Raw genomic sequence first — 14,689 nt, 5'->3', positions numbered from 1 at the left:
TAATCTCTTTTACACACAAATGGCAAAAGCCTTTTTTTCACCATCTGCCTGAATAGTGCAAGTCATCCCACTCACTGTTCAGATAGATAGACTGGTTACATCTTTACCTCAGTTTACTTGCTGCAACCCACCAGCTGAGGCTCAGCTACACAGCAGCAGCCCTGCAGCTGTTGGGGTTCAGTTTATTGCTCAAGGGCACAACAGAAAGTTTAATGCTTGTCAAAACAAAGACTGGAATCTGGTTCTGTCAATAAAGGGACATGCTAACTCGACCCTGCTGTCCCAAAATATCCAGTGCTGTATCTCCTTGAAATTATGCCCATGCACTAACTTGTTTTGCGAAATCCACTTTGAGGAAAAGGTAATTACTGCTTGGATTATGTTCAATGACATCATTTATCCAAGTTAAAATTGCTACAGTTTGAACTAGAGTCACAGGGAGGACAGTAGGCATATCAAGTCCAAGACTTTGCCACCGGAGGTCAGGGATTGCTTCCTGAATAATGCATGTGGTTGGGTTTATGCAGCAAAAGCACTTTGTTTAAACTTATAATGATAGAAAATGGTTTTCCTTTAATATTAATAAAGCAATTGTCCTGTGCCTTGAGTAAAATTTTCAAAATTTAACTAAAAGAACTGCTTAACCAAAGGTTTTTAAGGGTCATAAATCATTTATTCAGATTGTAGGTGCTTTCAAAAGCAGATATTGTATGAAAACAAATCAAAAGAGCTGTTGATGACCATTTTGCAGATGCATAGTGTGAAATAAGTGTTTTGGCACATATGGTTGTTAAGTTCAGGATTTAGTCAACTGTGATGCTAGCGGCTCTGTGAGGCTGTGCTTAGATGACACAGTACTTTGAACTAATGTTAGCATGCTCACATACTGGCAATGACAATGCTAATGTACATAAAACACAACTGTTATAGCTACTGTGTACTAAATTCACATCTTAGTGTGGCATGCTAGCATGCTAACACTTGCTAATTAGCCAAAACACCAAGTATAGCTGAGGCTGATGAGAATTTCATTAGATTTGCAGGTCATAAACCAAAGTATTGAACAAATAAAAATGTTCAGTCCACCCAACAGTACCAACAGACTGATCTACAACCATGATACTAGCGTGGCTAAAAATGTTTGACTATCTAAAAATATCAACCAAAGCAATGTCAAACTAGTGAAACAGTTCACCACACTGTGCGACTGTGTTTCATTTAAAAAAGCCTGGCAAATATTAATATAATATCTCCTCTTTGTTTAACATTTTCCTTGTGTGAGTAGTGCATTCATCCAGCTTATGTCTCATGTTAAATAAGAGCGTATAAATGACATCCTCAGACGACACCACACCGGAACACTCTCCAACTTCTATCTCCTGTGAGAGTTTGTTTTTGTCAAATATGTAAACTTCATATCTACACCTCAGATGTCACTGTGGCAACGCTTTCATCTCACGTGTTTAAAGCCGAGCCCCCGCACATGCTCAGTAGTGTCAACCAATAGCTCCATCTAGCTCAGAAGTATTTGCTGTATGACAGACACAAGAGGTGGCACAGAGGCTGTTTTCAAAGCTAGAGACTCAGTTGCTGCTGCTATAAAGTAGAATCATACCAGCCTTTTTCTACCCATCAAGTTGTACCTTTTCTTCTCGTCCAAGACAGACTTGATGTCATGCAGAAGAAAGAATAAAACAGTTTCAACTAGAAGAAAACAGTTTCTGCCTGATGGTAATATTCAAACCCATAAGAGAGATGACTCAAACTATATCCACACTCAAGTGATAAGTGTAAAAGGTTAAAATGAGGCCAAAATCAAAAATTACAATCAAAATTGAAATTAATAATTTATTAGGACTTGGACTAAGCAAAGAAATATTCATTTTTCTTCCTCTATCAGCAGGAGCAGTCAGAGCGGCGGTATGAATCTGCTCAGCTTTCAACAGATTACTGTCATTTTTCAATTATGCAAAGTCCTCCCACAGTCGTTAGCTGAAGAGAGAAATAGCCATGCAGAAATTAAGTGGCGTAAAAAGGTTCACCCTTTCAACACCCTGCTGCTGTGATTTGAAGTGAGCTCTTCCAGCACAGAAGTATTGTATATATCCCATGTTTGCGTGCAATTAGTCTCAGCGTTAATGGAAAAGTTAAAGTTTTACAGCTTGAAAAAGTAAAGGTGTTTCAGAACTATTTCAGTGCTTATCACATGGCTGCAACTGCACAGATTTGGGTTGGTTTCTATAAACTATCTGGCCACACAATAAAACCCTTTGAATGAACGCATGCCTGACCTCCAAATTAAACTAAGTCTGAATGAAGAATGACGAAAATATCGCAAAGGCATTTCAGATTTAAATCTTTAGTGCCAACCTTATAGCCTAGCATTTAGCCTAAGCGTTACTGGACAAGCTAAGGCACTGCAGGTTGAAATAGCATTAAATGTTATGTTTTAAGGGAAAACTTTAGTCGTGGGAGGTGTTTATGCTGTCTCTGTGCCATTCTTGCTTAGCACACAACTAAAAGTGTTTCTCCAGTATTCAGTTTTTGGTTAAAAACCATAGACAATCCTACAATGATTTTCCAATTAAATATCTTGCTCGGATCAATATTTTCATGTTAATGGTGGATCATATTGTTGACTGCTTTTTAGTTAGTATTGCCAGTAACTTCACTGGTTTATGCCCTCATAGCTGCAGCAGGCAGTTGTTTTCAGGGGAAAACTGTCCACTGTCCAGCAACACGCAAACACGAGTCAGTTAGTGACTAGCTGGAAACAAGGTGGAAGATTTAGCAGTTGAACAGCCACATAAGCTACACAAATAGAACACAAACAGACACAAATGCGACTCTTTTGCTGTTGTAACTTTTGTTGTGATTTGGCTTTAAATTTGCTTTACCCAGAGCCTAAGTGTGCTCATGTTGCTTTGTGTCTTCTGGCTGTGGAAATAGGCAACTGCTCGCTAACATTCCCCAAAACCAGTTATCAATGTGATAATATATTGTTAATTGCATTGGGCAACACAGCAAAAAAAAAAAGAAAAAAGGAAAAAAGAACAGCTTAAGTGAAATATTACTGAAACAGAGAAAGACCTATGGCACCGCCCTTAAAATATTATGGAAAAGAAAATAGTAATCACAATAGTCAAAAATATGACAGCAAAGTGCAACACTTTCGTTTCTTTATCTGACTAATAATACTTTGGTTGCATTATTAAGGCATTACACCATTAAGGGCTTTTCTAAGCAATGTTGCCTTTTTGCTGAAATGTGACAAGAGAAAAGACATACAAATATGTTCACACACTTTTAATAGAATTGGTGGTAAGCTGCGACAACAAAGCAATATTAATTTTTGATAAAGTTAAAGGAGTGTCTTGTTTCTACTTCATAATGAATTCAAATACTCCTGAATACTTTATGTTCTGCTTTCTGTATGTGCAGCCACCAGTGGGGACTGAGTGAGAGAATATACAGTGTAGTGTTTCTTGAACTGTTGGTTGTGATCCAGACTTTATGATCTTGCTCTTGTAGACTTCTATATCGAATGAACTGCAGTGTAATTAAATGGGAAAAATGCAAGAATTTAGTTCAAAAATTAACAAAAATTAAACAGTCTTGACATTCTGTGTTGCAGAGATCTCTACTGAAGTTAGCATGCTAACCAGCTAGCCCTGCCTTGTCTCGTGATACCACTTTCTATACAGTGCAGGCCCCTATCAGTCTTGGGGGCTGTGTTCGGTCATGATCTGGACATTTTTACTGAGGGTCTGCTGAGTCCAGTTACACTGCCTTCTGGTCCAGCTCAGTTTCTGGTGTTCATTCTGCTGCTGCTCCCCAACAGCATTTACCACCAGGAGTAGACATCCCCAGGTTTGAAAAACTCCTCCTCCTGGTGATCCACAGCTCCTGTGTTAGCAGTGTGAACAATACCAACACTGCCCTTGCCCCTGCATAGATGACTGAGCTAATTAGCTTATGCCAGCTACAATTAGCACCATGCTGCTCTTTATTTGTATGTATTGAGTATAAACATGAATTTGACAGGTAGCCAAGTCGTACATATACTGCATCTTTAACAAGTTAATTGTTCAACATAGACTGGAAATGTTTAGGAGTCCTGAGAACCAGGAAGAAAGTTGAACTCACCACTCCATAAGCAACTGTATCGCTGTAGGAGCGGAGCTCGGGGTAGATGTTGGAGAGGAACCAGTTGAATGGTCGGCATTGGAGTCTGGATCGCAGGGCTTTTCTCTCAGAAATGTCCCCGATGTCTATTCCTGAGTTCTTCAGAAGGAAATAAATACATACATCTGAGTTTACATTTTTGATATTTCATTTATAGGCTTATCTCAAACAAAACAATAAGCACAACAAGCTTCAAGTTCCTAATCTCTCATGTAACAAGTGTGGAATTTAGGGCCTCACGGTCATTTTTGCAAGAGTGTGTCCTTAGAATGACAATATAAGAGCTTGAAATAAAAACTGAGTAACACATCAAAGCAATCACAAATAGAAAAGAGACATTCAGTGAGGAAGTGAAAAGAATAGTTTTAGTCTATAGTGGAAAATAAAAAGAAATTGGACTCTGGACCTCAAGTGGGCTGCTGCTGGCAAGTATAATCAGAAAAAATAGATGGAGGAATAAACCAGCCACATTTGGTTATTGATTGATTGTTTGAGTCAAAGCCAAATTCCAGGCATTTCCTGGTTCCAGTTTCTCAAATCTAAGAATATCCTGTTTTTCTGCTTTAAACTGTTGTAAATCGGGTGTACCATTGGCTGGATACAACACACAACATGAGAACATCACCTTAGGCATTTTCCACTATTTGCAGATATTGCATAAAATGAATAAAGATAACTGATAATAATAACAATAATAATAATAATAATTCAATAAAAATATAATTGCTATTTGGAAACCCACAGTAGGGAACAGTAGATGTGAGCAGCACTGTTTTCACAGAACGGACGTGGTTAACAGCAAAGAGCTGAGGACATACTGGAGCCCCAGTCAAGAGATGGCAAGTAAACATCAGAGAAGATAGCCGTGGCATGTGATACTACTTTGTATTGACTGTACAGCGCAGGCCTCTCCCAATCTTGGAGGCAATGTTCGGTCATGATCTGGACATTTTTACTGAGGGCCTGGTGAGTCCAGTTGCACTGCCCTCTCACCCAGCTCTGTTTCTGGTGCTGCTCCACAACAGCATTAATAAATACAAATGAAAAAGTGGACCAGGTCTACTTATCCATTTGTATTTAGGTGCTTATGCTATGAGTTAGGGCAGAGGAGACGGTAATGGCGGAGAGTAATATCTGGTAATGTTTTAAGGCAAGAAAAATACAGTTCATTGCACAGCTATAATACAGTGCAGTAGGTAGCATAGTATGCATCTACATACATAGATTTATTTGCAGTGGTATGAAAAAGTATTTGCCCTTTGTGATTTCTTATTTTTTTGATAACACAAATAAACACAAAATGCAGATTCTAAATTAAGGTGTTTATTATTAAAGAGAGTAAAAAAATCCAAACCTACATGGCCTTGTGTGAAAAAGTGTTTGCCCCCTAGACCTAATAACTGGTTGGGCCACCCTTAGCAGCAACAACTGCAATCAAGCGTTTGCAATAACTGGGAATGAGTCTTCTACAGCGCTGTGGAGGAAATTTGGCCCACTCATCTTTGCAGAGTTGTTGTAATTCAGTCACACTGAAGGGTTTTTGAGCATGAACCACCTTTTTAACAGCATCTCAATCGGATTCAGGTCGGGACATTGACTAGGCCACTCCAAATTCTTCATTTTGTTTTTCTTAAGCCATTCAGAGGTGGACTTGCTAGTGTGCTTTGGATCATCGTCCTGCTGCAGAACCTAAGTGCGCTTCAGCTTCAGCTTGCCATTCTCTTGGCACACATGTATGCTGTCTGCTTACCTGTAGTGGAACATTCCAGGCCATGTAGACGTGACTCTTGTACTGGTCCATCCAGACCTCAGCCACCCTCAGAGCGTTACGGCGCACGTGGGCTGTCAGGTTCTCTGTGTAGGGTTTGTGGGCACGCTCAATGTGCGCAATCCTGGAACAGGGCAGGACCTCCACGCTGCCACCACACTGCCACACCTTCGTAACACACAAAAATACACACACATTAGCGACTGCAGAGACTTCCAAAATAAAGGTGTATATATTTTCAACTGCCAGGTATGTGCCAGTTAAACATCTATTCTCTAAATAGGGGATAAAATCCTTACTGTAACTCAGCCTGCTTGATAGAATTTGTGTGAACAGAAAGGTTTCACAGGTATCACAGGAACACAGTGAGAATGTTCACCCAAGTGCTTGCTATGTTTTGCAGTTTGTTAACAGTGGTAGCTGTCAAGTATGTCTATGCAGGCCTAGCTCGCATCATGACAGGCCCATGAAATATAAAAAAAGATGGGATTTGCTTCAAGATGAATTGAACACAAGTGTGCAGGTGTCTGGCATGCTTTATAGTAACTATACGAGGCCTATATTCATTTTAAATGTACTATGTTACAGGTATATCAGCATGGGTATGTTGGAGGTAAATGAGCTCCAATGTGTGCCCAGCACCACAGCCAGCATTAAAGTCTTAAGGTTACTTCGATTTTCATGTGTTTTCATCTCTCTCTCTCTCACACTGATATTTCAACTGCTGACATTTTACCTGCATTTATTTCTTTACAGTTTCTGACCGTTTCACTATTTTTATTTGGTTTACTGACAGTCCATCTCTTTCAGTGATTGCAATTTAACTGAAACTTCCAGCTCAATTTATCAGTCTTTGGCAATTTCAACACCTTTTAGCGCTTTTAAATCTGTAACTTCATTCAGTACTTACAATGAAATTTCTTTCAGCACTTTCATTTTAGCTGCCATTTACACTTCCTATACCAACTGTGTTTTGACTGTCATTTTTTTGATTGTTTCACTCACACAGGAAATAGGAAGCAAACAGTAAATGTTCTTTAGAAAATGAAGCCTTTTGTTGTTGCAGTTACAATATGCAGTCAGCCATGGTAACACAACATTTTAATCTTTTATAAAGTAAAACAGGATTCATTTGCACTAAGGCACTGCTCAAGATTCTGCAGCAGGCACCTTAGGAGTTCAGTCTACTAACCAAAGTCCTGGTTTAAACAGACACAACTCTTCTCTCTTTTCAAGTCCTGCACTTTGTTTGTGTTTTTGTGCTATAATCCTTCCTGCAGGCTAGTCTCTTTCCCTGTATACTTCCAAAACAAATTCCAAAAGAATCCTTGCAGTGTGCAATTTAAAATATCTCCTACTTTTACTGCTTCAATGTCAGCAGTTATTTCAAATGCATTTGTCTCTTACACTTCAACTGCTTTCAGCTTATAGCTGACGTAGCTACTGATTTTATAGGTCTTATTCTTCAAATGACATTTAAACTGCTCTCAGTGCGCTTATGTGTCAAATGACAGTGACACTGCCTTCATCTCTTAACAGACAGTCCTTAATGCTTTTAGTGAGGACACTTCAACACTGACACTTTGTGCTAAATTAATTGCATGACTTCATCTCCTCTTAATACTGGAAGGCCAACAGAATCCCCAACTCCTTTTAGCACTTTCCCTTTGACTGACTCATCTCTCAGCACTTGAATTAACATGTCTTTCAGTTTTCTATTGAATTAATTGCCACTTCATCTTCAGACTCTAATTGTTCTTTGATGTCCATTCATACATATATGATAGTATCTTGTAAATGGGGCACTGCTGTTTTTATTTCTTGTTGATCTTTATCAGTTAATCTAGATGCCTTTTCACTATTCATTACGTTGTTGTTTGTTTTTGTATGCTTTTGTACAGTTATGTTGCAGATACTCCTGCGCTCATGTTTTGACTGTAATTCATTTGCCAAAAAAAGACACAAAACACACAATAACGAGAATTAAAAATGAATTTGACCGATAGAATTAAATTATCGTGAATTCTTTCAGCCGGTAATAGTAGTGAAAATCTGATATTGTAACAGCCCTATAGCATGCATCTCTGACTCTTTCATAAAAGTTAAATTATACTAATATACAAAAAAATTCTGCAGCAGGCCCATTAGGAGTTCAGTGTACTGACAAAACAAACTGCTGGTTTAAATAGAAACCCGTGTTCTCTCTTTTCCAGTCCTGCATGTTGTTTGTGTGTTTGCACTGTAATCCCTCCTGCCAGCCGGCCTCCTTCCCCGTATCCTTCCAAAGCAGAGAGCCACAGCAGAGCAACAGCGAAACTGTAGCATTGGCTCAGCGCCCAGTCAGGAGCACAAACTACAGCCAAATTCTGAGATAATACACGCTTCCCTCAGAAATACCTCAACGTTCTCTATAAAGGATTTACAACACGGGGTTAGAGTATAAGGAGCTATTCTTCGAGCATAACAATCTGTGTCTGAGCGTGTGGGTGTGCACAGCGAGATAGAGAATGAGACGAGAAACAAAACGGACAGTCAAAGAAAGAGTGGAGATTCAGGAAGAGTGTGAAACATAAAGCAGGGAAGGTGAAGAGATAAAAATAAAGGGAGATAAAGTGGGAAGTATAGAGAAAGGAGGAGAGTGAAATAGAGGGAGAGAGAGAATATCGACCTTTCCTCGTATTCTTGAATCATCCTCCCCAAAAGCTCTAAATAAAAAGCTCTCTCCTGCGAGATCAAACAGGGTCATGCACCAACTGTTAAGCAGGAAACATCACCAAACATCATTTTGACATTGTAGCAGTTTATGTTTGTGCACTGACATCCAATATCTGGAACTTGTGCTTGGTTGATTTGTATGTGTGTGTCACCAAGACAAGACGCAGCACATTTACATCCCTAATTGTCTCTCAGTCTGTCTTCTTTGGTTTAATGTGGAACAAATCTTGCTCGCGGACTTGTGTTTTTAAAAGTTTTTAATGAGAAAATGAGAGGCGAAAGGCAACAACAAATGAAGTTGTGAATTATAAATCACGCTGAGGACGACCGCCCATTGTGATAAAAAAGACGACATGAGACAATGAGCACTAAATATGCACAATAATACGACGCGGCGCAGTTGAAGCGTCATAAAAGTAATCTTTATCACAATAGGAGCATGCAGACCAGAGATAGGGAGTGCTTCTGCAGAAACTGTGAGAAAAAAATGCCATCACTGATAACAAAAGGGGCTTGTGTTTGGAATGAGGGATACAGAAATAGAACAAGCTGGCTGGTTTCTGACTTAAACCTTGGGTTGAACTCAACACAAAATGAATTAGTTAGAGTAAGAGCAATGCCCTCGAGACACACATATGCAGCACTGATTCTGTCAAAATATCACTGCTGATTTACATAATCATTGATCTGCAAAGGGATCTTTTCCAGTGCAGGCTGCTACTTTAGCAAAAAATGGAAATATTGACTTTTTCTTGTCACACTTGATGTGTTCATAGACAAAACTATGCGCTACGAAATAACTGACACTGATGATGTGTTTGCGTGCATGTAGGCAGGCTTGTTGGGTCTATATTTGAAGTCAGGTTCTGACTTCAAATACCACTGTGGCACTGGGTTTGCTGTAGTGAAATGTCAGTATGTTCACTGATGTTCTTGGTAACCTTTTATTGCCTCTCAACTGCTCAAAAACCTCACATACAGATAGATAGATGGGGGGTGAGGGGGCAACCACACAACAAGCTCAACAGCAGATTTGAAGTATATCTCCACCAAAATGTGTTCATTTCAGTTCAGAGTTTGTTGTCATAACTGTAGAGAGCAAGTGATTTGCAGCACTGACCATGACTCTTGGCCCTCTTTCAGCGCATAGGCCATAGTGTAATGTGGGCAGAGCTGCCGACAGCTGGAGGGACCATCTGATGTGGGTCAGAAAAACATGGACTGCGTGGTGGCAATGCTGAGATCTCCACCCACGGAGAGACCGGCTGTTCATGACCTTGCTACTTGTGCTATGATGAATAAGCCACCCAGACCTTCTCTGTGCTAATGGCAACAGGTGTTCAAGCAATTTGTCTCTACAGTAGGAGCTTTAGAATTATATGCCAAAAAAAAAATCTGTAACATAAAATAACCTCTCTGGATGGTGCAGAAGAATTCATGGTCACTGCACTGCAAGGAGCTAAGGACAAAGCCATTATCAGACTCATAATACTTGGCTGTAGAGGTCTGACATTCAAGCCTCCTATGGAGAAAGTCAAGGCCGAGCCCTACACAGAAGCTTTTTATGAACCACATTACTGCCAATGACCCACAATGTGCCAAAACAACAGGACACTTTAAGCCTTGGGCAGAATCAGTAATTTATATTCATGATGTCATATAATGTTTATGATATCAGGTCAAAGCCATTTTAAAAGGAATATTTAAAGTGCCATAATTCATCTTACGAGTATCCTTTGATAATTTGAGCTGAAGCTGAACCAGCCAGCTCCTGCCGTCACTGCAACATGACTGACCCAAACTGATTCCTAAACCTTCACCACAGCGTCACTGTGCATGAAGTCACAGACACAGCTGTGGAGGGTGATCTGTATTAAATGGGGCTAAAATTTCTGAAGAAACGCCACGATGCATTCTCTCTCTTAGCAGAGAACATCCAACACTGAGGACTGTTACTATTCCCTGCTGTTTCTCTCTGTACATAATGTTGTTTAACCGATCAGCATGTGATGATACATAGTTGGTGCAATAATCTTTAATTGATGCATGAATATGGCATGGAATCAGTCTGTGCAAGGTTACTGTTCTTTTCATTACTTCACTGTACATTCTGGAAAAAGCAACCTGAATAAACCTAAGATGAGACTGCAGTGCCACTGAAGCTTTCATGCAGTATTGCCATCCACTCTATATAGAAAGGAACTAAAACCTGCTTGAGAAATCAGTAGTCTAGAAGCCTTTAGATTATGTCAAATGCCAATTTGCATATCCTTGATGTAATCAACTTTTTACCTCTACTTTCAAAAACTATTTATGAAGGCTGTGGTGTGGACTGTGAAATGTGTAATGATTTTTGAATTTTATGTATGTCTACTATTTATTGCTGCTCTGCATAGCTACATGTATCAAAAAACAATTAAGCTCAGCATTGCTTTGCTGGTGCTGTCCTTTTATGTGCTGACATGGTGTTTCTTAGACTCAGACTTAGACTCCACTTTATTGATCCCTGTGCGATGACTCCCTCAGGGAAACTAAATTTCCTGCAGCTTATAAAGTTAAAATAAATATCTTTACTTTAACTTCATAAGCTTATAAAGTAAATATCTTGTTGCTGTACTCCTGTATTGTTGTCTTGGGACAAGGGTCTTTGTATTTATTACCACTCTCCATGGATTGCGTGGCTGTGGCCGTTTCATGGAATTTTGTTGTTTCTGTTGTGTGTTTCTTATCACTTCATAGATTTCATAACATTAAAGGACTGCAGGTGAAAATGTGCTGGTCATTACCAGCACATTTACAGAACTGTTGATTAATGTGCACCGTTATAAATAAGTGAATAAAATGAAATGAGAGAGGTATATATATTTTTTTGAAAAATAAAATCAAGCTTAAATAGTCAAGATAAAAATTTAGAACAAAGCTGTAGGAGTTCCACAAACACTCAGGTTTAGGGATTGGCTGACACCACATGTCGATCTGTCTGATGATCACTCACTCACTGCCCTGTGTTGCAGTTCTTCTAATGACCACTGGATGCTGGTCCACCCCCAAAAAATCCTGCTGTATTTCTTTCTTTTCAGAATTAATGATTATGGTAATACTGGAAGAAAAATATTAAATTTAGAGAACATATCTGCTTTACTGTTAGGCGTCTTGAGGGAACTGTCAAATGTGCTAGCTTGGTTTGACTCACGTCAGTCTCGTGTGTCAGGGATTTGCATCTCTATTAAAACAGGGCCACCCATTTGAAGGTGGGTCTTTGACTGATGACATGCTGTCTTTAGGTCATAATGTAATGTTTAAAAGCAGTGGGTTCATCTAGGCTGTGAGCAGAAAACGAGCATTTGTATAATGCTGGAAAAACAAGTTTTTTCCCCAGTGATTTTTGCTGTGAGTGTTTTTCCATCACACAACACGGCAGGTAAAGTTGTTCACCTGTGATCTGTGCATCAAGAGCCTGACATCTACAGCTCTCCATCTAACATCTCACTGTGGCTGCTTCTGTTCGTGCTCTTCATCACTGCTGTATCAAAGAATTGTTGCTAACAAAGTTAAGGTAATTCCTTTGTTGAGCACATTTATTTTTGCTAAGGCTAGCCTTCAGGAAATGCTGGGCTTTCACCAGCAGTAACTTAACACACATCTACAGCTGAACATGGTCAAGCAGTAATAAAGCAGATATCTCAAAGTAGTTTAGTTTAGAAACTAAACTACAGAGATCAAGTTAGACGCTGAGAGCTGAACACCGGGATTTTTTAAAAACGTCTTCCTCTCTGGTCTTCTGCACGCCAGTCTCACAACACACGCTTATTTGAGGGGGAGTAGGGGGGGTCTTCACAGCTTGGTCACAGTGGGCAAGACGTCATCACAATCTGCTTGTGGGTGGACCGGGTGCACTTTGGCCCCACTCCAGAGACGGAGGCACGGCTCAGCACAACTAGGAGCGCTTGAAATGGTAAGATAAATGCAAATCAGGACAAGATCTCATTCCACATTGCCATAGGTACTATAGTGTAAAAGGCCCATAAGTCTTTAGCATTTAGAATCAGTTGCTATTCAGTTCAGTTCACTGATGGCTTCCAGTGTGAATATTTTGTTGAACATGATTAGAAGAAAAAGAAGAAAAAGAAAAAGGGGATACATGGTGGTACGTGTCCTACTTTTTGTGAAGACAGAAGGCACAGTTGAACAGTCACCCAGCCATCTTCTCTTTATCAACTGCCCACAGCCGTAAATCTGAACCTGACACGGTCAAGTCTGGGAGAATTTCTTTACAGCACAAGGTGTGCTCAACCCAGTTGCTTGGATCAGCTTCACTCGAGCCTGGGCTCATAATCAAACCTTTACTTCACTGACACTACACTGTAAATCACTCCACTCTAAGCCTGAGTCAACAGTTTCCCTCAGACGTCTCAAGTGTCCATTCAGTCTGGAAGCAGTTCCAACAGTCACGTCCTCTTAGGACTGATTTGCAGACCCAAGAGAATGTGCTTTTGCAGAGCCGTGAGCCTCTGGAGGTCAGATAGGAGAAAAAATCCCTGGAGTACTGTTAACATTATAACTGTAGTTAACCTCACTGAAAATTATTCCAAATCTGTTAATGTTAAGTACTGCAAGAAGCTACAGCATAATTAAAATAGAGAAATTACATTCATCACAATGTTATAAATGTCAGGTCACGTAGTTGCATTTTATAGAAAAATTTCTAATGTAATTTTATTACACTGAATCATCTGGCTGTTGCTACATCATTAGTAATCTGCTCTGTGTGGTTGAGTCAGTCTCCATGAATAATATGTATGAGTGATAAAGCCCCCATTCTGTCATAGGAAAGGTCATTCTTATTTCTGCATGATGTCTGCTATTCAGGCTATGTCAATATGGAAGGTGACAACAGTGGATGCCTCCTCTGTAGACACAATAACACTGCACAGTGCATCCTAGGACACAGAAATGTGTGGTGTTGGCACATGCTTCATCAGAAGATGGAGGTTCTCAAGCTGACTCACCCTGATGCCGAGCTCCACATTTTCCCCACCATAAATCTCCATGCCTTCATCTAGAAGGCCAATCTCCTCAAAGTACTTCCTGTCAACCACAAAGCAGCCAATCAAAGCAGGGCTCCTAAAACAGAGAGAGAAGGGAAGAAAAAGAGGAGGTCAGTTTTGTACTGAGACTGAGAAAAATACAAAGCAATTGGGGGTTTAAATATATAATATTCCTGAAGACACACACACAAGTACAATCCCAACCCACAATTAGCCTTATATCGGGCATCGCGACCCTAAAGATGTCTGTATATTTGATGCTCTTCACATATGCCTTCTGTACATTATACTTACAAATGATCCATGTATCAAAATGATGCCTTCGCCTAAAACAACAAATTCAGGACATTTTGAGGAAATTGGTGGGGGGGATGCAACCAGATCTTTCATCAACATCAAACTGAATCAACAGGAGTGAAAAATAACTCCTATTAGTATTCATGCTGCCAGTCCCACTCATCTCCTCTTATCAATATGAAATACAGCACCGCTGCAAAAACAGCTTGTTTGTGTGAATTTCTCTTCCCTGTGGATACACAGATTGTCAAACAGCCAGAGACTCTGAAACCCAAAATGCTAATAGAAGCGAGGCACTCCCACCACCGGCTCTGAAAATATTCTTTTCCCTGCAGCTTCCACATAATAGCACAATGAAATTACAATTAATATATCAAATATCACTGTATCAGTGTATTCTGAACTGTTCAAACTCAACAAAGTCATTTTTATAGTAGTACAGTCAGGGCTGCCCATGAGAGAGAAAAAGGTGGGTGGTGGATGGACATGGAGGCTAGTACTTTTATCACCAATTATGATGGTGCTTTTATAACCTGAAATGCGACCAAATTTAATTTTTAACCACAAAAAAACATGTGTCAGCATTAAAATGTCAAAGTGAACAGCAGGTGGGCAGCCACACGAATTGACAAATTCACTTTTTTAGCCAGGCTGAAGAAGTGAATAACAGCAAAGA

General features: G+C 39.8%; 1 protein-coding gene across 1 annotated transcript in view; it reads right to left on the bottom strand.

The window, feature by feature from the left end:
- The window catches only part of galnt18a (UDP-N-acetyl-alpha-D-galactosamine:polypeptide N-acetylgalactosaminyltransferase 18a), a 122,428-nt gene that overhangs the window by 22,802 nt on the left and 84,937 nt on the right, over nt 1-14,689 (bottom strand). Inside the window, exons 6-8 of the mRNA XM_046394070.1 lie at nt 13,678-13,792; nt 5,936-6,121; nt 4,147-4,284 (exon numbers count right to left, since the gene is read on the bottom strand). Coding sequence (XP_046250026.1) covers nt 4,147-4,284; nt 5,936-6,121; nt 13,678-13,792 — 439 coding nt within the window. The remainder of the gene's footprint in view (nt 1-4,146; nt 4,285-5,935; nt 6,122-13,677; nt 13,793-14,689) is intronic.

This window comes from Scatophagus argus, chromosome 7 (assembly GCF_020382885.2).
Source record: "Scatophagus argus isolate fScaArg1 chromosome 7, fScaArg1.pri, whole genome shotgun sequence".
Classification (NCBI taxonomy): Eukaryota; Metazoa; Chordata; class Actinopteri; family Scatophagidae; genus Scatophagus; species Scatophagus argus.
Note: the sequence above shows the minus strand (reverse complement) of the source record. Positions and strands in the feature narration are given on the sequence as shown.